The sequence below is a fragment of the Centrocercus urophasianus genome, unplaced genomic scaffold, assembly GCF_019232065.1.
Source record: "Centrocercus urophasianus isolate 14NV4802_14NV808 unplaced genomic scaffold, USGS_Curo_1.0 seq_53, whole genome shotgun sequence".
NCBI lineage: Eukaryota > Metazoa > Chordata > Aves > Galliformes > Phasianidae > Centrocercus > Centrocercus urophasianus.
Window position 1 is genome coordinate 510,178 of NW_024885122.1, and position 26,415 is coordinate 536,592.

A 26,415-nucleotide genomic window follows, 5' to 3' on the forward strand; every position below is an offset into this window, starting at 1 on the left:
CTTATGCAACGTTAACAATGCTAAGCAAAATCCCTGCATGTCAACACATCACAGCTTTTTATTTTCACCCAACCCTCCTCCATGGCTTGCACATCCCCTCCATGCACACCAACTATCACTGCTGCTGCACACGTGCTAAAAGATGGACCCAGGGCTGGTAGAAGCACCCTCCCAGACAGCAGAGGGAGCGTGCCTCTGGAGTGAATGTCTGAAAGTTAGCAGTTTAAGAACAACCCAACACCCAGAGTGCATTGCCTCTGAGGCTATCTATGTCAGCTCTGCATTTTGGTTCAGATTTATGAAAGAAACATAAAAGATGCTGAGAACTTATATTGAAAAACATGATACTAAAGCCTCTGTTGACAAACCTGTGATTTCATGTTCATTTTTGATACATGCTGTAATTCAAGAAGAGTAATTAACATTCAATGTGCAAAACATACGCAGGAGGCCACTGATCAAGGGGCTGTAAGTTTACATGTGTATTATTCATTCACAGATGAGAAAGGGTTGGGTTAGAGACCCCAATGGACCAGATGGCAGAACTTACACTAAGTACCAGGCCTCAGATCCAGCTGAGAACCTCCACCGGCTGGGAACCCGAGGGCCTATAAGCCAGTCTATAAGCAAAGGGACCTCAGCTTTCACAGGAAACGTGCCTCCAGATCCCTGTGAGTCACTTCAGAGGGCAGTGCTCTGTGGTGTACAGCTGCCTGCACGACAGAGCAGGGACTAAGCAGGGAAATCCACCTCTTTCAGGTTAACCAAGATTTAGAGGCTGTGGATGCCTAAAACATCTGCTGGGACTGACAGGAGCAGAAGTCCACATGACAGGCCTGTGCAGCAGTCCCTAGCCCAGCCCAGGCATCCTGCCTCAGCACTGCAATTTGCAGCCTTCATGCACTCCACACACAGGTGGTTTCCGCTTTTTGCTTTCTTGCTTGAAACCTGAAAATTATACATCTCCTGCACTGGCAAACACTAATTCTCCAATGTCTGCCCCTTCTCAGCTGGGCATTGCACAGAATATCTGCTCTGTGACTCATGAGTCACTGCCAAGGTGGGAACTGTCACACCTTCCCATGCCTGCATTGCCACCTCTACAAGAACTGTGCAGGTAACTTTTCTGGGCAGAGCAGGGCAGAGGAAGACTGGCAGCAGCAGCAAACGAAAACTTGCCTAATTTTTCACACAAAATAATCAAAATAATGGTTCAGCAAATACAGTGACTGCTGGGTGGATATGTTACTCCTCCAACCCCACATTCTGGGGAATCTCATCATGTTCTTCCTGAAAGGGCTTCCAGACACCTCTCTGCCTCTCTGGCTGACAGCACTGCAACAAAGCTTGTGACTGTCCTCCCAGCACTTGGGCTAGAGGGGCTCTTGCTAAGAAACAGCAACACCTTTTCTGTTGAAGGAGCTGCATGTAACTAACCAGGCTGATTAACAGTAACTCACTTGAGTGTTTTTGCTGTATTTTCATTGACACCAATCACTGGTCTCTCAATTTCCAGGTCTCTGCGACTGGAAGACAAAGCAGAACAATGCATGAGATCAGCAGAAGCTTACAGTCAAGACATTCAAAAAACAACCATGCATGCTGGCACCCTGGCGACAGAAAACCACTTCCTGTGTCGCACCACGAGCGCGAGCCCCAGTAGCCACTGCCAGAAAATGGGATCTGTGGCAAATTTGCTGTATGCCTTGAGAGAAGACCCAAAGGGGTCTGAAAGGGCCTTCCAGGTATGACACTGAGCTTGGCCCCAGACTACAGCTGAAGGGCTACACTTAGGACATAGCTTCCCACAGAAGAATATCAGCAGAATAATATATATGGTAACAAATCTACTGAGCAGGCTGGGTATAGGAGCAGTACTGAACCCAGCAGGCAAATAAGTATCCTGTACCTGTTGTATGAGGTGAGGAACAGCTGAAGGTTATCTTGGTTAATGTCCTGTGCGATATGAAGCCGGTATGTTTGGATCAAATCTAGATTTGCCTGCAGCTCCTCCTGTGTAAAAGCAAAAAAACAAAAAGATAAGGAACACATCTTTTTTTCACATGTAAAAATAATTCATAAGAAATTATGATCATAAAAATACTGCAGCATCGAACTGCCTCCATACACGCTGCTCAGTGATGGTCAACAGCCCACAGGACAGTGGCTGCAGGCTGCACCGTATCTTGGTCACATCGAGTGGAAATGAATGCTAAGTGCAATGTGTTGGTAACGTGACTGTACTTTCACAAATGGCAGCACACGTGCTGCTGCAGGTGTATAAAGGTTTCTTCAGATGGTTTAAACCAGCTCCTAAGCCTCAGCAATGCTTATAAAGGTCCCAGTCATTCTGCTTTGGGAAGGTTTTCCACCTACGTTTAATGTTAAAGAAGAAAAGCTTTAGAGGTAAGTGCCAACACTGAGACCAAAGGAGAATTCATCCAACACCCAGCTCAGTGAAGAAATTGCATTCCAATGTGAGGGGAAGGTGTGGGATGCAGGGAAACACTACACGTAATGAAGGGATGAGAAAAGCATGTGCTCAAAGCAGGAGGAAGCCAACTGCCTCCCTTCACTGCCAATGTGTGACATAACAGCGTCTTCAGGTCAAGGATTAACTTGCTGCAGGTCATATGCTGTGCACATGAGGCATGGATCCTTTCCATTTCCCTGCAATCTTGCTGACTAGCAGTCAGCAAACCCCAGACAGAAGGCATCGTTGTAGCTGAAGTCTTCCAAAAAGGCTATTTTGACTCTGCTGAAATTGAAGGGGAAGGAAATGCAGCAGTTCTGGACACACACAATAACCCCTGTCAATCCCAGCCAATCTGTCCTCTGCCTACAGCCCAAACTCCTCCACACTGGCTACAGAGAACTGTCTGCCACGTGTCCTGCAGACACTTCCCTGGACAGCACAAAGGAAGATGCTGTGCAGCGCTGGTAGTGTGGGGCACTACTTTCTTTGCCACACCTGGAGTCTGGAGACAGCCAAGTCAGTGCAATTGTGAGGATGCACAAGCTCCACTCAGCATGCAAAACCCTGATGCAAGCTTGCCACATAGAGAAGATAACACTGTCTGTGGCAACCCTTATTTGATGGACCAGGGCTTCTTCAGAGCACGAACATCCAGAAGTCAGAGGAACAAGTGAGGGACCCCCCTGCAGGGGCAACATTAACACCTGTTGGTTACTTACATGTCCAAAGTGATGTGCCAAGACAATATCCACTATGTTGGTTGTCCAGCCTGAAAACTGAAGAGTGAGAATGAATGAGGGAGAGCACTGGAAAATGCTGTTTCATTACAACTTTCAAAGCAGCTCTGCAGAGTAAGGAAAATAACAAAGAAAACTTTTCAAGGGATATGAGAAACAAATGCCTGAGGTTTGGGATGGACCCACACAGCTCCACAGAAGCACACACAGCAGACAACTCTCCAGAAATGTGGAAACTTTAAACAGCTTCAGGTAGCTAGAATAACAGAATTGTTAAAAGAGTTGCTCAAACTCAGCTAGATGAATCCTGACAGCACAAGTACTAAATCAGAGGAAAGATCAGTGCTCAGAAGCAACTCATCTTCACGTAGTTTACCAGGATTACTCACTCACACATGATCACACCCACTCCTGCTTCTATGGTACAGGTCCTGCTACACCCAGACCAAGGACACAGCAGGGAAAGAAATGAGATTTTGCAGTTTTGGCCATTCCTGTACTCAGTCCTTTTCTTACTCTACCCACTGTTCATTAAGCACTGTGGAGAGAAGGTATGTAGGGGCTGGAAAATCTCACCTTGGATGCTGCCCAGTCAATCCAGCCTTTTGCACATGGATCAACATTAATAAGCACCAGTCCCTCCACCAGGTCCGGGTGGCTGAGCTGTGGGAAGAGAGCACAAGCACGCTCAGAAGGAGGGCTTAAGCCACACTGGGAGGTGCATCAGCTGCAAGTTTCTTGCAAGAGGAAGGCAAGGCAAAAGACCCCTCCCCCTGCTCCAGCCTGCCATCCCAGAACCCTACAGTCTCTTTAGGAACTGCTTGTGAACACAAAACCAATCAATCCAACAGAAGGGAAAAGCTTCAAGCTCTAGGCTCACTCAAAGGCTGAAATTTTAGTGAAGCTCATGCTTTGTTCCAGTGCACAGATGAGCACCAGTGAAGCAGAAGGAAACAACTCTGCCCCTCAGAAGGCAATGGTCTGCAATCCACGTAGCATGACAAGGGCTTTCTAACACTTCACTGAGCCAGATTTTAAGTGATTTCTTTACTAAGCCTCAAAATTACACAAGATACAAAAAGTAAAGAACAGAGAAAACATCAGTGCCTTAAACTCAACTAAGCTCTCCCCTAACAAAATCCTGACTATAAGAAATAGGAAGCAGAGATTTCTTTGTAAGTGGGGCAACTGCATGTGGCTTTAAGAAGCAATTAGTGGCCTAAACCATGAGCAACTCTCTGCACTCAGCAAATTCAAACAAACTTTACTGAGAATGTCACAGTTCAGTGTCTGCTTTTAGAACTGAATGATTCAGGTAAATACCAGGGTCATGTCCACTGATTTTACGTACTCACTAATACTCCATCAGGGAAAAATGTAGAAGTAACAACATAAAGGCAGTGTGCCTCTTTGCTAAAGGTAGAGTGCTAAATTCTCCTCCTTTCCACTGAAAAGCACACTCCTCATCTGTGCTGATCCACAGAACATCACCAGATCAACTGTTTGGTGCCCCCAGCACTGGCAGCAGCACACAGTAGTGCAGTCAGAGGGTATTTGTGAAGACAGCACTACCTTCAGTGTTTTGTTTACAACCAATCATTCTCAGGCTTGGCTTTTCTAGCAGCCAGGATGGGCTCTGCTGACTCAAAGACACCATGTTACTCTCTTTCCATACCTGACATAGCTTCAGTTGCTCCAATTTAACCATCTCAATACAAGAAGCTCTCGCAGAGCTCCCTGCACACCTACTGTAATTACTGCTACTTTGCCCATGCCCCACACATGGTCTGTTTGATAAGTAAAGACCCCAGCTTGTATAAGCCACAAGGAATGAAGAGATACTTACTGCACACCGGCTGAGGACATATGCGCCAGCTCCCAGCCCAATCCCAATGAAGCTTTTCAGGCTGAAATACAGGCATTTTACCGTTAGTAAGGCTGATCTAAGCTCACAGCTGAAGCATCCCAAAAGGCAAAGCTTTTCCCCTCCTCTGAACAGTATCCAGCTGTTCACTTATGGTTCATTTTCAAAACGACCCAGCAATGATTCAGCAGCCATAAATTGTCTCATGTGGCAGACAATGATCTCAGCGTAAGAACCAGACAGAGTTACACAGGTTAGGAGGCACTCAGGCCCCCTGGGACAACTCAGTGGGCAAATCAGATATTTCAAGCATCGACAGAGGGGGTGCTGGAACGGTTGCATCCAGCTGGCTCATCCTGTTTCTTTTCAGAGACTTACTTCAGGTGTGTCAGAACCGCAGGCAGCATTTCAGCCAGTTCATCCATAGTGGGATACTGGTACCTGAAAACCAAGAGAGGCTGAAATCAAAGCACCTTCAAATGCAGCTCTTCAGAAGTTAGCTCCCAATTCTACCCAACGTAGGAGATTATTCTACAGTGATGCGCTAATGATAGGTCATTATTCTACAATGATACTGCAGTCCAGGAAGCAACACGGATCCCAGCTCTCAAAGCAAGACTAACAGAAAGCTCTATTTAGGCAGCCAGGCATCTGTGGGAGGGTGGACAGACAGAGGAATGCCAGCTAGACTGCAGTGTGCTGGGCTCATGCTCAAGTCAGGGAGCTAGTGCCAGTGCTCACCACTAGCAGGAGCCAATAGTGGCAGGAGAATCCCTTGCGTATTTCTCGGGAAGCTTCCTCATCTTCCACTTCCTCTGCTCCTGAAAGCTGCTTCCCACCATGTCCTGCCCTAGCAGTCCCAGTTGGTTTAAACTAGGTTCCACCACAGCCCAGACTGCAACCATGTCTGGAACTATAAGTGTCTCTGCAGAGCTCATACCCAGATGGGAAGGGAGGGGCTCCTTCCTGTTGGCCTGGCGCATCCACATGGCACACAGCAAAATGGTGAGTGATCTCCTGCATATCTTCAAAGTTAAAGAATGCATTGAAACAGGATTTGTCTGCAAAAGGAAAAAAAAACACATGAGGCATTCCCTGAAGAAGTTTTACTGCCATCCAAACATCATGGCTCGCACTTGCACGAGCCCAACCCCCATGCTGAGTCTGTGGGACAGGGGGTGCTGGTGACAGTGCTGCCCTGCCCCACTGACTGCACGCAGCAACGAGTCTTAGCAAAATAACTGCCATGAGTGAGGGCAGACAGGCAGACACCACCCAGCGTGCATGCCTAGGAAAATCGTGCCTTGTAGTGCTTGCGCACTCATGGTGCATACTGAGGAGCACCTATGTGAACACAACAGCACATATGGAGTGGGATGGGGAGAAAAGAGCAGCTGAGCCCACTACAGACATTACAGCGCTTCCTTAGCCTTATAGAAGAGACTTGCTCACCTCCCACTGTTCAGGGGAATGGACACCTCAAGGTGAGCAGCTCTATCAAACAGTGCTACAAGCCAGCTAAAGCCCTGTAGCATGGTGGATCCACTTTCACTCCAGCTCCATCTATTGAGGGCTGTTGGAGGGCAGGGGCATGCCCCACGCTCTCTCTCAAGCAGACCTTTATCTTTGTACCCTGGAATAATTTGTCCCATTTCAGCTCCAGGCCAGACACAGTGCTTGCCACATTCAAACAATAAAACAAGTACAATCACAAACACTTCAGAGTCCTGGGAACGCAAGGGCTTACGGTTGAGGCCAATGTCATGGTACGTGAGGATGACAGGTCTGTTCCCCTTGGGTGTGCCTCGCATGGTGACATGGACCACTCCGAAAGCTGTCTCAATATCATGTTCCTGCAGAGAGAGAAGAAGCAGCCTCAGCATTACGCATACTGGCTGTGCTGTGGGAAGCCCAGCAGTAAGTGTCTCATCCATATTTTACCACTGCTGCTCTGTTCCATGTCAGCAACTTTGTCAGACCTCCCTCTTTCCACAACCACTGCCAGGAACAGGTTGCTTTTGTACAGATATGTGAAGGGTTTGGTGCTGTGCTCAAGATCTCATCTCAGTGGGTGATGTTGCTGCACAGTAATGGAGGCTCAGTGTCATCTGTCCATCTGTCTGTCCGTGGCACCACCAAAGCAGCTCCTTTCCCGCAGCTCCTTTCCCTTCACTCCCCAGCTGGCATCCCTCCCCTATTGCAGCCTATTGCTCAGCATGCTTACAGCCCAAACCACTGGGATCGCTGTGCTGAGGGGCAGCTGAGGGAGCACAGCGATGCCAGGGAGGCCACCAGCAGCCCCAGCCCCTGGGGAACACACACCTGAACACTCTGAAACTGCAGAACAGCAGAGAGCAACAAGAGCACAGCTCTGCAGGCCCAGCCGCTGGCTGCATGGGACGCTGGCACCAAGGGCACTGGATGAGAGCCTGGCCCCTTGTCTCAGAATTGTGGCAACAGAAGCAAGCTGTCAGAGTCACCCTGCCCAAAGGAGCCCAAATCTCCCTGCTTGGCTGTGCAGCCTGACTTTCTGTCTTGCAATCCTTCCTGCAGTGCAAACCACCTCTGACTGCCCCCATCCTCAGAGAACTGCTGGGTTTTACTTGCATGCTGCTGTTGCACTGCACGCATGGAAAAGCCAGGGTGCCCAGCAAGCAGCAATGAGCTGCCTGCACTGCATGTGCAGTGAGGTTCTCCAGCACTAGTCTCTGCCTCTTGCTGCCTTTTCTCAGTGCCCTGTGCTGCTCTGCTACAGAGGGGACACGTCCTGCTTTGTGCTGCAGTGGTACCATCACAGCCACAGCAGTAGCCCTCATTCTAGTGTTCAGAAAATTAGTGGGTGTGAATCAGTCCTCTGCCACAGCTGGCAGCTTTTGGAGGAGGCCCACGCTGCGCATTGAGCGCGGCTGCTGAAGCAGCTGGGAGCAGCAAGCTCCTGGGATTGCCCAGAGAGGGCCAAAGCAGCAGAAGCCTGCAGCACCCCACATCCAAGCGGACCAACTGGCTGCCTGCCATGGAAAGCAGGGCTCTGCCATAAGCAGCTTTAACTCACTGACCTGGCAGGAAGCTATCCAAACTACCCAGCTGCTTTTTTTTTTTTTTAATCTGACTTTGTTAGATTTCTGCTAGGTCAGTGAGTTAAGAAGCTCACAGGGAGGTCTGATAAATGCTGGTGTGGGCTCCAAGCCAGACAGAGCGCACAGACTGGCCGAAGCAATAAGCCTGCCCTGAGCAGCCGGGTCTGACTGACTCACATCCCGTGCATCTGCAGCCCCCAGAGGACTGCGAGGGTTTTATAAGCAGCAACAAAAGGTCAGCCATCAAGCAGGAGCACAAAACTCAAACTGAGCTATCAGTGAGAAAAGCACAAAAACAACAAAAGATCTGAAGACATTAAAATAGTCAGCAGTTCAGTGCCTTTCTGGAATTACACTCTATCTCACCACCAGGGCCACACGCACTGCTACCAGGTCAAAGACTGGAGAAGGTACTCGAAACAGAAGCATCCAGCGCTCTTCAGTCCTGTGGTTCCAGCACCTTGATGCGCTTTACAATGCAACAGCTTGCATTTTTGTGCAGGCTTTGTGTCCAAAATGAGAGCTTCCCTTAGCTCTATGGTAAGGAAGGGAAAGAGTTCCCTTGAGCTAAAAAACAATCCTTGCTCCCCCATTTACTTTGGTTCTGTAAATGGCACAGATTGAGATTTCAGCAGGTGAGATCACTTTCTGAGAAGAGGGTTCTCACATGACTGCAGGGCACCAGCCCAACACAGAGGGTCTCCCCTCTCCAATCCTTCAGCCACATTAACAGCTCAAACAAAGGGAACGTCCACCAGAGATGGGAAGCACCTTGAGGAAAGCCATGCCCAGCACATCTCAGAGAGAGCGCTGTGAATGCAGTAAGATGCTACACGAGCAAACGTCTTGCTCTACCGAGTCAGACACTACACTCAAGAGAAGGGTCTCCGTGTTCACTTTTTTAACAACACGCTGCAACACCGAGCTGATCTCCTTCCCAAGATTTCTTAGGCAGGGAAGACCGAGCTTCTCTCCCAGCCTCCTTGCATATATTTCCTGCTTCATTTTTCTGGTGAACTTCAATTTCTCTGAAACCATGCCCTGGAGCCATAGGGCTTTTCTCTTCATCTGTGATGGAGGAGGACAAAAACATGCTCAGACATCACACGATTACACAACACACACGGCTTCCCTGCCACCTGCTTCCCTCCACAGCTCTCCCACATATCAGAGCCAAAGGATAGCATGAGGCAGGTGCTTAATATAGAGCTTAGGTATCACATTCTAGATGACAACAACAGTCACTGCATATGTAAGATACAACTGCTATCTCCAATTGGCCAAGGAAAGCAGAAGTTATTATTTAATTAGTAGGTTATTACCACTCCAACCATGGAGCAAACCCAGCTGCAACAGCTAGCTCCCTACACACAGCCCTGCCTGCTGGCCACACAGCGTGAGCCCTGCCTCGTTGCACTGCCCACATAAAGTTCTGCCTGTTTGCCCACTGCTCCTGTGCTGGATGCTGTCAGACACCAATCTCCTTCATTTCTCAGGTGCTGCTGTGTGTGGGTTCCGGCCCCTGCTCAGACCAGCTCCAACACACTGCACCGGTGCAGCCCCTGGACACCCCAGGATTGCTGGTTGGCAGCACAGGAGAATGCAAGTGGCAAAGATGTGACCAGGAGACAGCCAGATTTTAACAAATGCACTCTCAGCAAAATAAGGGAGGTGAAGGCAAGAGATGATGATGATCTACAGCTGTGTTTTGAAATGCTTGAGAACGTTTGATTTTCACTTAGAGACTGGAAACTTTGTCAGAGGTTTTTCTGAAGAGATGTTATCTTCTGCCCTCATTTGTACAGTAGGAAAAACCCAGCCGGCAGCCGCAGGCACCGCGCTGCAGGAGGGAAGGCAGCAGCAGCTCTCGCTGGCCGCAGGGCCCAGCCCATGACGCACGCCCGGCGCACAGCAGCGTGCCGCTGGCCACATGCTGGCAGCTGCTATTGATCAGCCCAAACCCGGCCTGGAACCAGGCTTCAGAAATTAGCAGCGCCCTCGGGACGTGTGTGAGAAGCGCCCTGATGGAGGAGCAGCAGGGATGGAGCGGGGCAGAGCAGCTGGAGCTGGCCGCACCGCAGGTCCAGCAACCCCGCCAGTCTGACTGAAAGAGCGGGCGCTTTGGGAATAGGGCAGGCACACATCCTCAAAGATCTGCATCTTGGACCCTTCATTTTCCAAACCTGCAACCATATGTAGGTGAAAAGAGATTTAACTGAACTGGAGGAATAGCTTCTGCAGTCACCGTAAGACCAGAATAGCCAAAGCAATACAGTGCAGGCAGTGGAACATCCTTCCCCTACCTCACACCTGCTGGTTTTGCCTTCGGCTTGGAAGGCAGTGAGCAGCCAACCCCACTGCCACAACCCACAGCAGTGACACCAAGCAGTGAGTTGGATTGCCCTTCACCCGTCCCTTCTCCTGGCTGAGGTTCTCCAGCCTGTATGGCCGCCCCGTCTGCAGCTTCTATCTGCCTGCACTGCTGGTGCCCGTCTCGCTCCGTCCTTCCCGAGCTGAGGGGCTGGCAGAATGTCAAATGTGGGCGTGATGTGGATTTATACAGGAGCACAATGAGGTTGCTTTGTTCTCTGTTCCTGATAAACAAGAATTGATTTGCTTTGTTGAAAGCCTTGAGCCCTGCGCTGACATTTCCACTCATCTCTCTTAATATCTTACTGCCTCTGGGTTATCACCAGCCCTGAGCCCGCTCCTGCATTCCGCTGCAAGATGGTTCGACTCAGTGAGTGCCACGTTTACATTTATCCATATGCAGATAAAAGTTGCCACTGCACCTTTCATCACTTTTTCCAGGTCATTTAGGAACAGGTTTACCTCTCTAGTGACCTCATACTACTATAAAAATAACTAACTTCTGTTCTTTAACCAGTACTTAATCCATGACAGGACCATTTCACTTAATCCAATGCCCCACAGGTCCCTTAAGAGCCTTTTGGGAGGGAGGCTTGTCTTTTGGAAATCCAAGTACGCTGCATTAACTGAACTGCCTTTATTTATGTGTTACTAACCCCCCCAAAGGACTCCACAGCTCTGCAGAGCACAACTTCCCCTCACAGACATCATCCCAACGTTCATCTACAGGATCTGTTAATTGCACTCCCTGCTAGCTGTACCAGCCTGCAAGGTACAGCTGGTCAGTGAATTCCCAAATCTTCCCTGGGACGCCTTCTAAAAATTGTGATGCAGGGGAAGCACTGCAGCCCTCAGGCAGCTTCAACAGACGAATGTAACCTCTCACTTAACAAGCCAACTATTCAATTCTTAAACTCATTTACTGCTTCTGGGTTGATACAAGCAGCCCTGACACCCAGCTGTAAAATCACGCCTTTTATTTGTTTTATAGTCTCTGCAACGGGCACTGCGGTTTCAGGCAGGCTCTCTGCTGACTCCACCATGGTAACCTCCAAGCTGCTCCACGGCAAGCTCACACACAACAAAAAAATTAAGTTCAGTTTTTCTGGTACAGCTAGATCTACTCCAAGTCCTTCCTTCCGAGACCGAGCAGCCAGCAGCACCCTGAAATCTCTGACATCTTCCATGGCTGATAGCTTTGAAACAGGACAAGCAATTCCCCCCCCTTGCAAGTCATCAAATTCCCCTGTGTCTGCTCTATTCATACATTTAATCTGCAGTAGTTTGTAACCTTTTACAATTTCTCCTGCTTTTTTTAAAAAAGCTTTTTTTTTTCGTTTGTTTCCAACAGCCTCCATGCCTTTCTGTTTAGTCATGCTGGCTTCCTTGCACCATTTCTCACATCTGATAGATGGAGGGCCTTTGCTCTTTGCCTCCATTTTGGTGTCCTTAAGAAGTCCCAGTACTGCTGCAAAACTGCAGATCTTAACTGCCCAGCTAAACTTATTTTCAGCAAGATTTTCTGTTTCTGTGCAGCACTTGGCTAAAACTTCTCAGTACAGAATCAGTGAAGCTCTCTTCTGGAAAGGGTGTTGACCTGAAGCACATTACGGTGCCCATCATACAGCAGCTCTTTACAAGAACGTTTTGAATACATTTTTCTGCCCTGCTCAGAATCTCTCCTTTTTCTCCCCAGGGCTCCCAAGCCTGTTGCTCCAAAGAAGTCTGCGTCTAGAAATGGAGTCTTAGCGTTGTGTCCTACAGTCGTATCTGCCTGACTGACAGAGGGCAGCTGAGACCAGCCTGCAAAGTCACTGAAACAACAGAACATAATTTTCCAATCTAGGCCTGGAATTTCAATCCAAGGGGAACCTATGGTATTCACTGACGTAATTTAGAGTCAAATCAGATCAACAAACTTCCTGCAACACCCACGTGCATCTTCCATCACCTCTCCTCCCACACTGCATCCAGCTATTGCTCCCACTGTCACAGTCCACAAAGACGGCCCTCAACTCCCTTCTGTGGTCTCAGACAAGAATACAACAACCACTGGCAGAACCCAAACAAAACTGAGATTTGGGGTGCAAGTTCTTGTTACAGATTGGCTGACTTGAAGACATGCAGTTGAGAGGAGAACTGCCCTCAGCACCCTGCCCTTCCCGTGTCCAGGGCAGCCAGCAGTCACACAGACACCTGCAAACAGGGTGCAGCAGGCTTCCTTTTCCCTCTACATCAGGAGCAGCTCACCCTGCAGCCACAGGGCTTCTTCAGCTGGAAGGCACGCACTAGGAGTGCAGACACGGAGGCTCAACTCACCCTATCTCTACCGTTAAGAACTGCTCTCTGGTAGGGGCTGGGCAGAAGAACACAGCAACTGACAGAGAAAGGCCAGCAATGCCACTGACCTCCTAAAGGCCTGTGATTTCAGCAATGTGCCTTATGGACCCAGCTCCTTTTAACCTCTTATGTCTCAGAAAATGAAACGCTGTGAACTTCAAAGGGTTCAGCATCAGAAGGTGATAAGACACAGTCTGACAGCACCTTTAAATCATTTTAGATAAAACACAGACATAGGAATTGCTGGGAGCTATTCCTCGCTGGGGATTTGCAGAAGGCCAGTCGAGGCTGTGACATTATCCTATTTGGCCCTAACATCTTTGAATGATTCTTAAACCGAGGAAGCAAACGCACACCCAAACATGACTGCCAAAGTACAGATCTTCTGTGGGCTGAAGATGGGAAGAAGCGGACGCACACCCAACGCGGCAAAAAGTTCACGTGGGGGGACCTTCTCTGGTACCGCCTGCTGCTCCTGGCCAGAAAGGGAAGCAATGTTAGGTGCCACAGAAGATTCCTAATATTAAGAAAAATCAGATCTGACAGAGGAAACTTCCAAAAGCAGTTTCAGAGGCAGTAAGGCTTGCTTGGAGCTCCGAGCCTGGGGCAGTGAGCAGAGGGAGCTGGGTGCAGGGCTGCGGCAGCCCCTCTCTAAGCTGCCCTCTCTCCACTATAGCTCTGTACAGGATCCAGAACTTAAGCTTCAGAAGTTATTAAAGTCTGAAGTAAACAATTTGTTTCACAGTGGGAATGATTAACAATGAGAATTCAAATTAGCAGTGCTTTTCACAACTAATTTATTAAGCTTCCTTTCTGACATTGCCAGATGAGTTCTAATCACAGTGTGAGGCTGCTCAAAGTTCAATATGATTTTCCTGGAAAAAATTAGAATTGATTTTATTTGGAGATCAAAAAGAAAGACTATATCTGTTAAATCTTTTCCATCTTATGCTTTCAGGTCTGGTAGAACATAAAGCAGCAAGGTGTCTGCTGCCTACATTCTGCTTGCAGCCCAGAAGGCCAACCTGTCCTGGGCTGCATCCAGACAAGTGTGACCAGCAGGTCGAGGGAGGTGCAGCCTCTCTGCTCTGCTCTGCTGAGACCCCACCTGGAGCACTGCGTCCAGTTCTGGAGCCCCTGACACAAGAAGGACGTGGAGCTGTGGGAGCAGGTCCAGAGGAGGGCCATGGAGATGATCGGAGGGCTGGAGCACCTCCTCTGCGAGGACAGGCTGGGAGAGCTGGGGCTCTGCAGCATGGAGAAGAGAAGGATTTGAGGAGACCTTACAGCAGCCTTCCAGTACCTGAAGGAGCCTAGAGGGAAGCTGGGGAGGGACTTCTTAAAAGGGCATGAAGCGACAGGACGAGGGGAAATGGTTTTAAACTGGAAGATAACTGATTTAGACAGATTCAGGAGGAAATTCCTTACTGTGAGGGTGGCGAGGCACTGGAATGAATGGTTTGCCCAGCAAGGCTGTGGATGCTTCCTCCCTGGAAGCACTGAAGGCCAGGCAGGATGGGCTGTGAGCAACCTTGGCTAGTGTCCCTGCCTATAGCAGGGGGTTGGAAACAGGTGATCTTAAAGGTCCCTTGCAATCCAAACCATTCTATGATATGATTCTATGATGTTGTGTTGTCTTGCTGTTTGCTACAACTGCCCTCAAATTTCTACACATTACTAAAACAACAACATAAACCAACAACACAAACCATGCCTGTATGCTAAGGAAAAGAAATTGTACGACTGTGAAGCATCACCACCTGGTAACTCTTACCATTACAGTACCACAGACCTTAATGCAGTTTGCATGCAAGCGCTTACCACCTCCTCTCCATGCAACATTATTTTGGAAATAGTAGAGCTAAAGGAGATGGCTGCGTGGGAAGCAAGCCTAAATCAGATTCAAAGCAACATCTTGAACTAAATTATTCATTTCCATACAGAGCAGAAATTTATTAATAGAAAACACAATATGATCTATGCAAGCAGGCAACGGTTTCGAGTACTTTGTGTAATTGGATTAAGTCTTAAATTAGAGAAACGCTGGGTGAGAACCAAGAGCAGCAGCAGAACAGGGTGTGTAATCTGGTTACATAAGCACGAAAGCATCAGGGGACAAAGGTGCTGCCGAGCTATCCCCAAGCCACTGTTTTATACACAAACTTTCATGTGCTGCTGTTGCAAAGGCACATGATGTTGAAGGACAGACCTAGTCCATCTGCAACCCTAACTCTGACAGCCCAGAGGGAAATGGGAAGTCACCTCCAAAATCTGTCAGAGAACAGGTCAAAGCTCTGTAGCCAAATGAACTGAAATCAAGTGACCTTTAACAGACATACAGCTGACAGGTTGGGCTTGGGTTCCAAAATCAAAGAACAAACTCCCCAGGAGCACAGAACGCTGAGCCCAATAGCAACTAAGCAGTTAATGACAACACCTGCGAGCTGGAAACGGAACAAAAGAAGAACTGTGCTCTTCCCTCTCCTGCCCTGTGTTCTATAAAGCTGGTAAGGCCACTGCTCTCTTGTGCTCCAGTGAAGTATCCAGAATTTTGAGAGAGGCACTCAACATGGGTGAAGGCACGTGTGGTGCTTCTTCCTCATGTTCTGAGGGTAAATCCCCTCTTCCACAGCCAATAGAGGAAAACTGCAGCTTTCTAGCTGAGGGTGAATGAACCCACCTAGAGATCTGCTCTTGTCTGCAAAACCTTTCAGCAGGTCAGCTGTTTCCAGCACTGCCATCACTGTTTTGAGTCAGCGGAGTCTTCTGACACTGTGTCAGTGCTTTGAGCCTTCCCCAGGGCTGCAAATAGAAGAGGCTAAGGCCTCCAGCCCCTAAAAGTGGGCTCGAAGTGCCATGTCCAGCACACACAATATTGCAAACATGAATCCTATACAAACATGACCTGAGTATGCTATAATACACAGGCAAGTCCAAAACTTTTGGGATGACCACTAGACCCCAGACCATCTTAAACCCTCAAAAACAACTTGAAAGATGAGCCGGGGCTCACACTTCAGCCAAGGTCAGCCTGTCTGCAGACACAGTGTGCTGAACCGCTGAGTGCTGACGACTAGGAACATCTTAAAATCTTTCGAAGAAGAGAAAGCAGAGAGATGCTCTGTGCTTCCAAACCTGCAGTGTCCCCAGGAATTAGAACTGTGCCCAACTGCATTGAGTTGTACCCACTATCACAATTACTCATTAGCTGCTCTGAAACACCATTAATGGGTGTTGCGTAACGGATGGAAACAGATCAATCACTGTTAGTGGAAAAGCACCATTCATTTTTCTGAAGGCAGGAAGGAGGCAAAGCCCTTTCTCAACCTAAAGCACATACATTTGCTGTGATGAAAAAATTCATGGACAGGGATAAAATTAAAAAAAAGCACAGGAACCTCCAATACTTCTGTATAAGCAACTGCTTTAGTACATTGTCACAGGCATTCTGAAAGCAAGAGCATGTTTACATAAATCCCACTGAAGGTTCATGTTCTGATATTTAAGAATGAACAGTCTGAGCAACGTTAAGTCCATCCAGTGCAAACCCTCCAGAACTCAATATGGCGGTGTCACACTAAGAGGCAGCTTTTAGATGGAGAGCCTGAGATGGGAGGAATTGGAGGGAAGCTTCCCAACAAATGAGAGCTATTGATAAATAAATCAGAAATAAAATTTGGTTTTCATCATTTTTAGCCTCGTATTTCTGTTGCTGGCATGTTAGCAGAAGCCAAAGTCAGTATCTTAATGATGTGACACTAAAAAGACAAGGGGCAGCTTCTGCTTTAGTAGTCACAAAAAAATCTTGCTTCCTGGATTCAGAACATCTGTGTTGCTAATCTCAATCCAGCACTTTCAACAAGAGAGTGAAAGAGCTCACTGTACAAATCAGAAGCACAAAGGTCTTTAATATCCTAGACAAATATTTCAGTGCTGCTGAGAACAACTCCCCTGGTATTCATATAGAGAAGGCAAATGCTTCCTCAAAATGATGAAATTTCATATTATTTCACTGCAACATACAAAAGGTGCTTTATACCACCTTGTATTCAAGGCTGCTGTGTAGCAACCACAAACCGCATTTAATGGCTTCATTAAAAAATGAACTGTCTTTACCAACAACCTACAGTGAGGCTGAGTGCACCCGCAGCGAGCTTGGAGACAACCCCAAGCAGAGTGGTGCAGCTGATACAACAAAAGGAAGGGATGCCATTCAAATGGACCTGGACAGGATTGAGAAACACGCCTGTGTGAACCTCGTGAGATACAAGGCCAAGCACAGGGTGTATCACCTGGCTTGTGACTAATATCTGCCTTTGTTGATATTAGGAGAACTCTTTGAGTGCAACCTTGTGGACAAACAGTTGGGGGTCCTGGTGTACGAAAAGCTGGGCATGAGCCAGCAGCATGCTCCTGCAGCCTGGAAGGCCAACAGTGCCCTGCATCAATAGAGAGGGGCCAGCAGGGCAAGGCAGGGGATCATCCTCTGCTCTGCCCATGAGACCTCACCTGCAGTACTGCACCCGGGTCTGAGGCAACCAGCACAAAAAGATGTGGAGTTATTGGAACAGGTCCAGAGGAGGTCACAAAGATGCTCAGAGGGCTGGAGCACTTCTGCTACAAAGACAGACTGAGGGAGTTGGGCTTGTTCAGCCTGGAGAAGACTCCAGGGAGACCTCACTGCAGACTTGTAGTACTTGAAAGGTTATAAACAGGAGAACAACTTTTTACACAGTCTGATAGCGATAGGACAAGGGGGAATGGTTTTACACTAAGAGAAGGGAAACTCAGGTGAGATGTGAGGAGGAAATTCTTTACTCAGAGGTTGATGAGGCCCTGGCACTGCTGCCCAGAGAAGCATGGGTGCCTCCATCCCTTTGAGGCCAGGCTGGATGGGGCCCTGGGGTGTTGGTTAACACTCAGCTGAACGTGAGCCAGCAGTGAGCCTGGCTGGCCAAGAAGCCAATGGCATCCTGGCTTGTGTCAGAAACTGCACAGCCAGCAGGAGCTGATCGCACCTCTGCAGCCAGCACTGGTGAGGCCACACCTCGAGTGCTGTGTTCAGTGCTGGGCCCTTGACTACAAGAAAGACACTGAGACCATGGAGTGTATCCAAAGAATGGCAACCAAGCTGTGAGGGGTCTGGAGCACAAGATTACGAGGAGCAGTTGAGGGAACTGAGATGGTTCATTGTGGAGAAGAAGAGGTTCAGAGGAAACCTCATCACTCTCAACAACTCTCTGAAAGGAGGCTGAGCAAGGTGGGGGTTGACCTCTGCTTCCAGGACACTGGTGGCCCCAAATTGCACCAGGGGAGTCTCAAGGTTGGATAGTGGGAAAGACTTATTCACTGAGAGTGGTGAGGTATTGGAACGGGCTGCCCAGGGACGTGGAAGAGTCCCTGTCCCTGGAGGTTTTCAAGAAGCCTGGAGATGTAGTACTTAGGGACATGGTTTAATGGGCAATATCGGTGGTAGGTGGACAGTTGGATCAGATGACCTTTGAGGTCTTTTCCAACCTTAATGATTCTATGATCTGGTGGGTGGCAAACAGCTGGGGTTGAGGTGCTGCAAAGTTCCTTCCAAGCCAAGCTGTTCTAAGATTCTATGAAGTTTCTACTCAATGTCTATGACATCAGCTACTGCACAATGCGTTGTTTCCAACCACCCCTCAACATCATTTCCTACTGCATCAGCAAGCAAAATTAAAGCAAAGACATTGGGCAAGGATATGAAAGCTTCTAAAAATCCAGCTTGAAAAGCTTAGAACACATGTATCTCTGGGAAAGCACCAAAATAAAATCAGTAGAAACATCTATTTATTTATTGAAAAATTATACCTTCCAATAGAGAAAAGTGACAAAAAATTGTTCAGTAAACTGTCATTAACTTCAAACATTTTGCTGTAGTATTGCCTATGCCAGTGGAAAAACAAGTATCTCTGCAATTCCAATTGATTCCAGCAACGCACAACAGCAAGTTGTTGTACAGGGGAGCTCTCTTTGCTCTGTGGGTTTGTACTTGTCTTGCCTCTTCTGTTTCAGCTGAACTATGTCCTGGATGCATGTCCTGGATTTTCTTATTCCCGCCTCTTCCATACCTCGTGAGCTTTCTGCAAATGTTCTGCCAAAACCCAAATCCCTCTCCACACCTCAGGTCCTCATCTGTCTGGTGCATGCTGGAGAGCAAAACACTTCTCTCCCTTCCCGTGGGCGGCAAAGTACTAGCTAGAGATCAAGTTAAATACTAGCTTATGTCAGACTGGAAAATAACACTGACTTATTTAGTCTTGCAAAAATATCAGTGTATTCCTTCATCAGTATTTAGGCAAAACACCTGGAGAAGGGGGAAGAGATTGAGACTAACTCAGAACACCTCAAAGCAGCTAACGAGGGTCTGTAGATAATAATAAAAGCACAAAGCACAAGCACAGCTCTATTAACCGTGCAGGTCACCACACCATCTGTCCATCAGCAACCCAGAGCATTTAATCCACCATTTGCCTGCTAACATTAGAAGAAGCCAAACATAGATTTCATTAGGGTACATAGCTTTCAAGCAAAATGCAGGTCCCAGATTTAGGTTAATATGTTTTATTCCTGAGAATAACCCAGATTCATATTGTTAAAGACCCCTAAGCCACCATGCTAGCTTTCCTCTTTATCTCCACAGCAAACAGTTATCAGATTATGTGGGGGTTGCTTCAGCTGATGCCCAGGCAGTCTGTTATTTGTCATGGTTAACTGCACCTGCTTGTAGATAAACAGCACAAGAAAGCCAGGACACCTGTATCTGCAAGGTACTGTGATGCAGCCAAGCTAAAACCTTCTTCACCCCACATTAACTCAGAATAACAAACTTCAGAGGCAAGAGGATGTTTGCTCTGTGGTGGTAGTATCTTGCCGTCAAGTGGGATGGACAGTGGGCATTAGGTTATGCACAACCAATCCTGGCAAGTTGCTCCAAACTGAAAACAATTACGCTGGGAAATTAATAGAGCTTCACAATGGCAGCATCCATTCTTTTCCAAAGGAGAAGAAGTGACACATGCCAGAGCTTTACAGAAAGCAGCATCCCTAACCTGTGTGCCTGGCACCACACAACTCCCAGAATCACTGTTCAAGCCAACTGCACGCTCATCAGCTGGGATCAAACTAAACACTTCTCTGAGTCATAAACACCGACAGCTCCAGAAAATGCTCTGTAACTCCAGCTGCCAGAAGGAGCCCAGGAAGCACTGCAGGACAAACAGGCTCTGGGGCTGCGGGGTGGGCTCCAGCTTGAGCACAGCACTGCTCCCAGCAGCCCTGCTGGCCGCCGGCAGCCTGAGCACAGCCCAGGATGTGGCCGCCTCAGCACGGCTGGGCCCCCGCAGCTCAGCTCCTTCACCCACACCGCAGGGCTGCTGCTCGCAGGTCTGTCCTGCAAACCACCCACTGACAGAACTTGAGAAAAAACAATATGTGAAAGAGCAGCCTTGTTCAGGGGATCAGATCGGAGGGTGACTTTTTCACTTGTGTGGAAATGAGCAAGTTCCAAATGATGAAATGAGCCATGAGCCCAGGCACAGACACTGCTTTATCTCCACTTAAAGTGGCTGGGTTTGGACTTGGTTAAAAAGCGAAAAGGCCTGAAATGCAAGTGTTTCATCACTGATGCCATGCTTTTCTAGTGCAAACAATACATACTGTAAGATAATATGAATCCATCCCACAAATCCTCTAAACTCTGCTTCAGAATCAGACAGGGCCGTTGCAGATGCCACAGCTGATGGAGAACATCTTTATGCCGCAACTGGAACATCAGCCCTCAGCAATCTGTGCCCAGCTTCTACCTGATCTCCCTGCAGGACTCCAGACAAATGATACCCTTGCTCAAGAGCTGTTAAGTCTTATGTTAAACAACAGGATTTCCATTCCTCTGAAAGCCCTAGCCTCTTTCACTTTTGAGTTTCCCCTTCTGAAGCACAGGTGAAGAAAAATCCTACCACTTCCACAGGGCCCTGAACAAGGCAGCTGGCTGTGCTTTACCAGATCAAAAAGCCCTTTTGCACAGGGCAACAGGAGAGCTGGCTTCCAAGTTTAAACACTGTTCCTTGTAGTAGCAACTGGAGCAGCACACACAAGGAGCCACCCCACCAGCTGTCTGCTCTGATATTTGTCAGGGCCTCAGCCAGCCCTGGTACGGCCCCAGAAACCACACCTCGTAGGAAACTTAGAGAGAGGTGAGGCTGGGACATCGGCAGTCACATGAGACACCATATAACTTATTGCTGGAAAAAAAAAAAACATCTAAATGAATTACCAAGATGCTCCTGCAAGGAACATCTCGTCTCCTGCCCAACTGTTGTCATGGCCACCCGCTCATTGCTGATCTCAATCAAACACAGGCAGCAACAGACATGTCCTTCCCAGCCATGCTCCCCTGGGCCCCTCTGGTCCCTGGGGCTCCTGCTGCCCACCTCCAGCAGAGATGGAAAAGATGCAGAAATATAGAGACAAGATGGTGCAGGAAAGTGCTTTTCAAGCCCATTGCCTATCTTTAAGCACATTTTTATTAAAACCTATTTAAGCCAGAAAAGAACACTACTACCACTTCTGAGACTGCATGCTAGTTACATGCTAAGACTGGTAATTTTTAGTTTTGTAGACTTTAGGATAACATTAAAAGTCACAAGAAATCATGCTAGGAGCAATACAGCAACATGTGCCTGCCCAGATGAGATAAACTTGCAATGTCTTACATCAAGAGATGGAAAAAATACAAACTGTCTTCTTATTACAATTGTGCTCCGCATAGACTTGCAGAAAGCTTTCTATGCTCACCCACATTGACACACTTTCATTCAAACCCACCCTGTGACACTGACAGACCCACCCCAGCTGCACTGCTGGGGTAATGTAGCCGTGGATGCTTGTCCTGTGCTGTGTCACCACTACAGGCAAGTCAGCATGGGAAATGAGCCTGTGCTCTATAAAGCACACCGCATCATCTCAGCACTGCGCTCTGCCTAACCAAGAACGCATCCTGCATCTTGGAGGCTCGTGATGCAACTGCTCTTCTGAAAGAATTATTCCTATAGCAACTGCAGTGCTGAGGCTCATCTTTCCACTACTCTGAGAAGAAAACCCCCCCAGAGTGAGCCCAGCTTTGCCGTGACCCAGGCTCAGCAGAGCAGGGGTGCTGTAACTGGGGCAGCAGTAACACTTGGTGCTTTCCATCTCCTCTCAACACAAGCAGACAGAGCATGCGCGCTCCTCCTTTTCCAGTCAGTGAACCAGATGGGACGTGACGGAGCTGCAGTTCATCAGCAGATTGCATCTCTCCAAGGAAATGCCTTCTGCAGCCCACTGCAGAGCCTGCGCAGGGCAGCCTGCCCCTCATAGCATGCAGTAATGGGCTCTGGTGAAAGGGTGAAGGGCCATTTCTGTCAAACAGACATGTTCAAGTTCTTAAACCGTAAAAGGAATTAACATAAAGACACAACTTTTCCATTACTGACAGGCCACAAGAAGGCTGCCCACAGATCCTTGGCACCTGAGCTCGTCTCACCTGGCAGTCGAAGTCCTGGAAGTTGCGAGCCGCATTCTGTTAAAAAAAAACCAGAAAACAGACTTTAGCACAGTACCCCAAAACCCCCAAAAAAGAGAGCAGCAGCACCACTAAGGGTCCCCTGAGAGACCCCTGCTTCAGCACAGCCTAGCAGGGCAGGTCACACTACTGAGTGCTGTCAGATACTGCACAAGGCTGAGCAAACCACCCGAGACAGCATCCTACCTTACTAAGGCATTGCACCTTAGTGCTAAAATTACAACTAGGGCCATGCATGAGCAACTACAGCACCCCAAACACTTCTAATGGCCAAGTACCCTAACTGCCTTCCACACGTAAACAGATGGCCCTGCTTCCCTCTCTAAGGCTTCATCACAGCTAGTAAGAGTACAGGTTACTAACCATATTCTTCAAAGTTTGTGATGTTCAAGTCTTCTATACCTGCAAATCTGATCTATGAATCTCCAGATGTTAAGTACCGAACTGTGTCAGATGTTTTGAACATGATGTGGCACAAAGAATCATATTCTCAGGATGTAGGAAAACAACGTAAAAGCAGCCCTTGTGAGATCCTGCATTAGAGAGGATCCTACATGAGATCCTACATTAGAGATTTCTGACCACTCTATGTCTCTTTGCCTGCTGTGCAAAACACAGTCAGTAGAGTCTCCTCATCTACCACGATGTAAAGAATTTCAGTCCACCAAGGCCACAGCGAATAAGAACTAAAAAGAAGCAATGTATGAGGAAATGAGAGACTTCTGTACCCAGCGCTGGACTTGGGATGGTCTGTGGTAAGTGAAGAAGTGAAGGCTGATTAGAATTTCTGCTGAGAAAAGCAGGATTCCTGGTAGTGTTACAAACCAAAGAATACTAAGATGCACACACAGAATTGGTGCTGACACATAAACTGAATCAAATCATCAAATGTAAGGGTAAGGCACATCTTCCAGTCCTCTAAATGTGTGTTGGCTGCACCCCAAAGGCAAAGAGCTACCCGGAATCACGAAAGGACATCCCTCAGGGTGGATTAGGATCTCCGGTTGCATTTCAGTAATTTTTCACCAAAGCTATATGAACAGTCACATTTGTCAGAATATGAAGCAATCAGAAGTAGTATAAGAATTCTGAATGAAAATTAACATAATACTGCACTCTTGGTTTTGTTTTGCCAACCATCTTTGCTGAACAGTTGTTATCAATGTAATTGTTAGCCTGAAGACATTAGAACTAAAGGTCAAGAAATACAAACCATCCATTCTCCTATCTTGTCCTAAGAGCATCTGATTTATGCAGCCACCACTCAAAATCCCTAAACATCCAGCAAGAGCAGGAATAACTGAGTGTTGTTGGGTAGGTTTCCTGACCACATTTCAGAGAGCACTCCCTTTTTTTGTCTTTCGACTAAATGGGAACACTTTAAGTTGATCTTTTCTCCACTTTAGTGAGCTTGAGTAAAGTGAATGTATAGAGTTTAATGCATTTTCCTTCCATGCAGCTGTTATTAGGCATAACTTACACACAAATGCTAGAGTGTTTGGATTCTTTAAAAGTCAGGCTTGTAGTCAGTGGAATGACTTAGATTCAAGACAAATCAAAGTCAGGACTCAATATTTCCCAGTAGCATTTCCTACAGTTCAGACACTAAGTGACCAAGCTGCACCCACTTCTGTATCCCAATCAATTCCACTGTTTTTAGAGATTTAGCATTAAGATGCCATAGCTCATTTTCTCTATACAGTAACTTTTGTATATGAAGAGTTCACAAGCACCATAAGAGGTTTTTACTGTACTATTTCTGGCCATCAATTCTTTTTGGTTCATGAAATCCTACCTCTAACCTGGGTTATCAGCAAAAACCTGAGTGCACCGTCAGCTCAGTACTTCTCGGACTCTGATACGCAGCAGAGTACAACAGGTTATGGCATCAACTCCATGAGTCCACAAACTATGTCTAGAAAGTATGTGTGTATTACACAAAGCCTGAAAGCATCAGTGAGGACCAGATCTCAGAGATGGTGGCTCCCTGAGACATTTCTTTTGTCAAAAGAAAGTGTAAGGATCAGAGCCACAGCTTATTTCTCATCCCCGTGCAGAGCTCAGCCCAGTTCTGGAGCCATCTGTGTACTTTTTTTCCTACTACAATTTATATATTTTTTGTATCTTCAAAATGGAGGCAAGGAAATGAAATATCACTTTGTATTTGCCTTTCTGTTTGTTGGCTAGCACCGCAAACAGGTAATTTGCAAAGACAAGATTACAAGTCAAAAAAGAAAACGTATTACGAGCCAAGGTTTCTCTAGCATGGAGTTACCAGAGGTTCTACAAGTCAGTCCCACTAGGAATGGTGTCACCCTTCTGACTTCTGCCACACTTTCACAAAGCCCAGAACTGGCACGATGCACTGCTTGGCTGGGATATCAGACTGCCTTGAACGGAGGTGGTCCTTCTTCCCTTCAAACTTCGGAAGGGCACACTGTGGTGCATTACTGGAGTGGGGAAGCAATTACTGTTTTTAGTGCTTCAGGTACTTCAAACTGCAAGCAGACAACCAGGGCTCCCCAGCACACACAAAGTCAGCTGGAGCCCAGCTGCGAGAGCAATGGAGCAGCAGCATTACCTTGTCGTTCAGGAGCGGTTTGATCTCTGTCAGCTGAACATCCTGCAGCTCATCCATGTCGCCGTAACTGGAATCACTTAACCCTCACAGCAGCCAGTGAGCGATTCTGAAACAAACGCATATGGTTAGCAACAGAATTACAAAAGATGCTGGGCAAAAATGCTGCAAGCTCTTTTATTAGACACGCATATGCCCAAACTGAAACTTGCCAGCAGCTGGTTCTCAGCACAACGTGCAGTATCTGTAATAGGAGAATGCACGCAAACAGTTGTGCTCGCTCACAGAGTCCTGTGAGCTCCATCAGTGTCCCCGCACATTGCCTTGCCTCCCAGAAATCATCCCAGAAAGCTCATGTCTTTTTATTCAGAAAGCCTGGCTCCCCTTCACACAGTGCCACAGGCTGCCTGGAAATGAACTGAAATGACTGATCAGCAGAGCGAAAAACTGTGTTCATGAATACTGACAGTGCCAGAGTGTTTCATGAGGGCTAATCTGCAGACTGCTTCGCTGTTTAGGAAGGCTGTACACATTACTTAAGATAAAAGAAAGAAGTCAGAGAAATAAGCAGGGACAAGAATAGGCATGTGGTGGGCTTCCTGGATGCTAGCTGAGCATGCTAGAAAAAGACTCAGATGCCATCACAAATCAAATTCTTCGTACAACATGATACTGCTGCAAACCACAGAAAAAAAACAAGTGGAACAAGAGCACTGCAAGCGTACTGCTGCAGCCCCTGTAGCCCCACAGCCACATGCACCGCCCAGGAAGGAGGGCGTCCCTCACAGCACAGCACACAGGCTGGGCCTTCTCTTATTCCCCGGCACTAGGACTAACTCTGGTGTGGCTTGAAGCCACAAACTGTTGTGCCTTTTACCTGTGAAAGCCAGCCATAGCAACATCCCTCTCTTCTAGCTCCTTTGAGCAACTAAATTAATTTTCTGATTTTTCGTTCAGTTCTGAAGTTTCCAGGAAACCAGTTCATTTACAGGTAAAACATCCCCTTACCCCACACTGGTATTTTACTTGAAAGATCAGTAAAAACAGCTACAGGAGTAGACAGCAGGCTCCAGAGGATGAGCTAGCCCTGACTGTGGCAAGGAGTTACTGAGACCAGAGATACTTTGTTCTAAGGAATAAGAATTTCTATACACTTTGGAACTGGTTAACAGCTCAATAACTACCTGGCTCTGTCAGAAATTCAGGACAAGGATCCCACTACCTTAGAGGCATCAAAGGAGTTTCAAACAAGCATCACAAAGCTCAATTACCTGCAGCTCTTATTCCTCTGAGTCCCAGGCTCACCCTCTGCACATCTGTGGACAACAGGGGGACTTGATCATCCCCTCCAATGATCAGAGAACTCTGAGCAGCAATTGCTGTG

At 47.5% G+C, this 26,415-nt stretch overlaps 1 protein-coding gene across 1 annotated transcript in view; it reads right to left on the reverse strand.

The window, feature by feature from the left end:
• Positions 1 to 26,415, reverse strand: part of NDRG3 (NDRG family member 3) — a 54,618-nt gene that overhangs the window by 6,017 nt on the left and 22,186 nt on the right. Inside the window, exons 2-11 of the mRNA XM_042835481.1 lie at positions 25,035 to 25,140; positions 22,415 to 22,450; positions 6,825 to 6,930; positions 6,018 to 6,138; positions 5,456 to 5,518; positions 5,060 to 5,120; positions 3,790 to 3,876; positions 3,196 to 3,252; positions 1,910 to 2,013; positions 1,461 to 1,526 (exon numbers count right to left, since the gene is read on the reverse strand). Coding sequence (XP_042691415.1) covers positions 1,461 to 1,526; positions 1,910 to 2,013; positions 3,196 to 3,252; positions 3,790 to 3,876; positions 5,060 to 5,120; positions 5,456 to 5,518; positions 6,018 to 6,138; positions 6,825 to 6,930; positions 22,415 to 22,450; positions 25,035 to 25,091 — 758 coding nt within the window. The 5' untranslated portion in view covers positions 25,092 to 25,140. The remainder of the gene's footprint in view (positions 1 to 1,460; positions 1,527 to 1,909; positions 2,014 to 3,195; positions 3,253 to 3,789; positions 3,877 to 5,059; positions 5,121 to 5,455; positions 5,519 to 6,017; positions 6,139 to 6,824; positions 6,931 to 22,414; positions 22,451 to 25,034; positions 25,141 to 26,415) is intronic.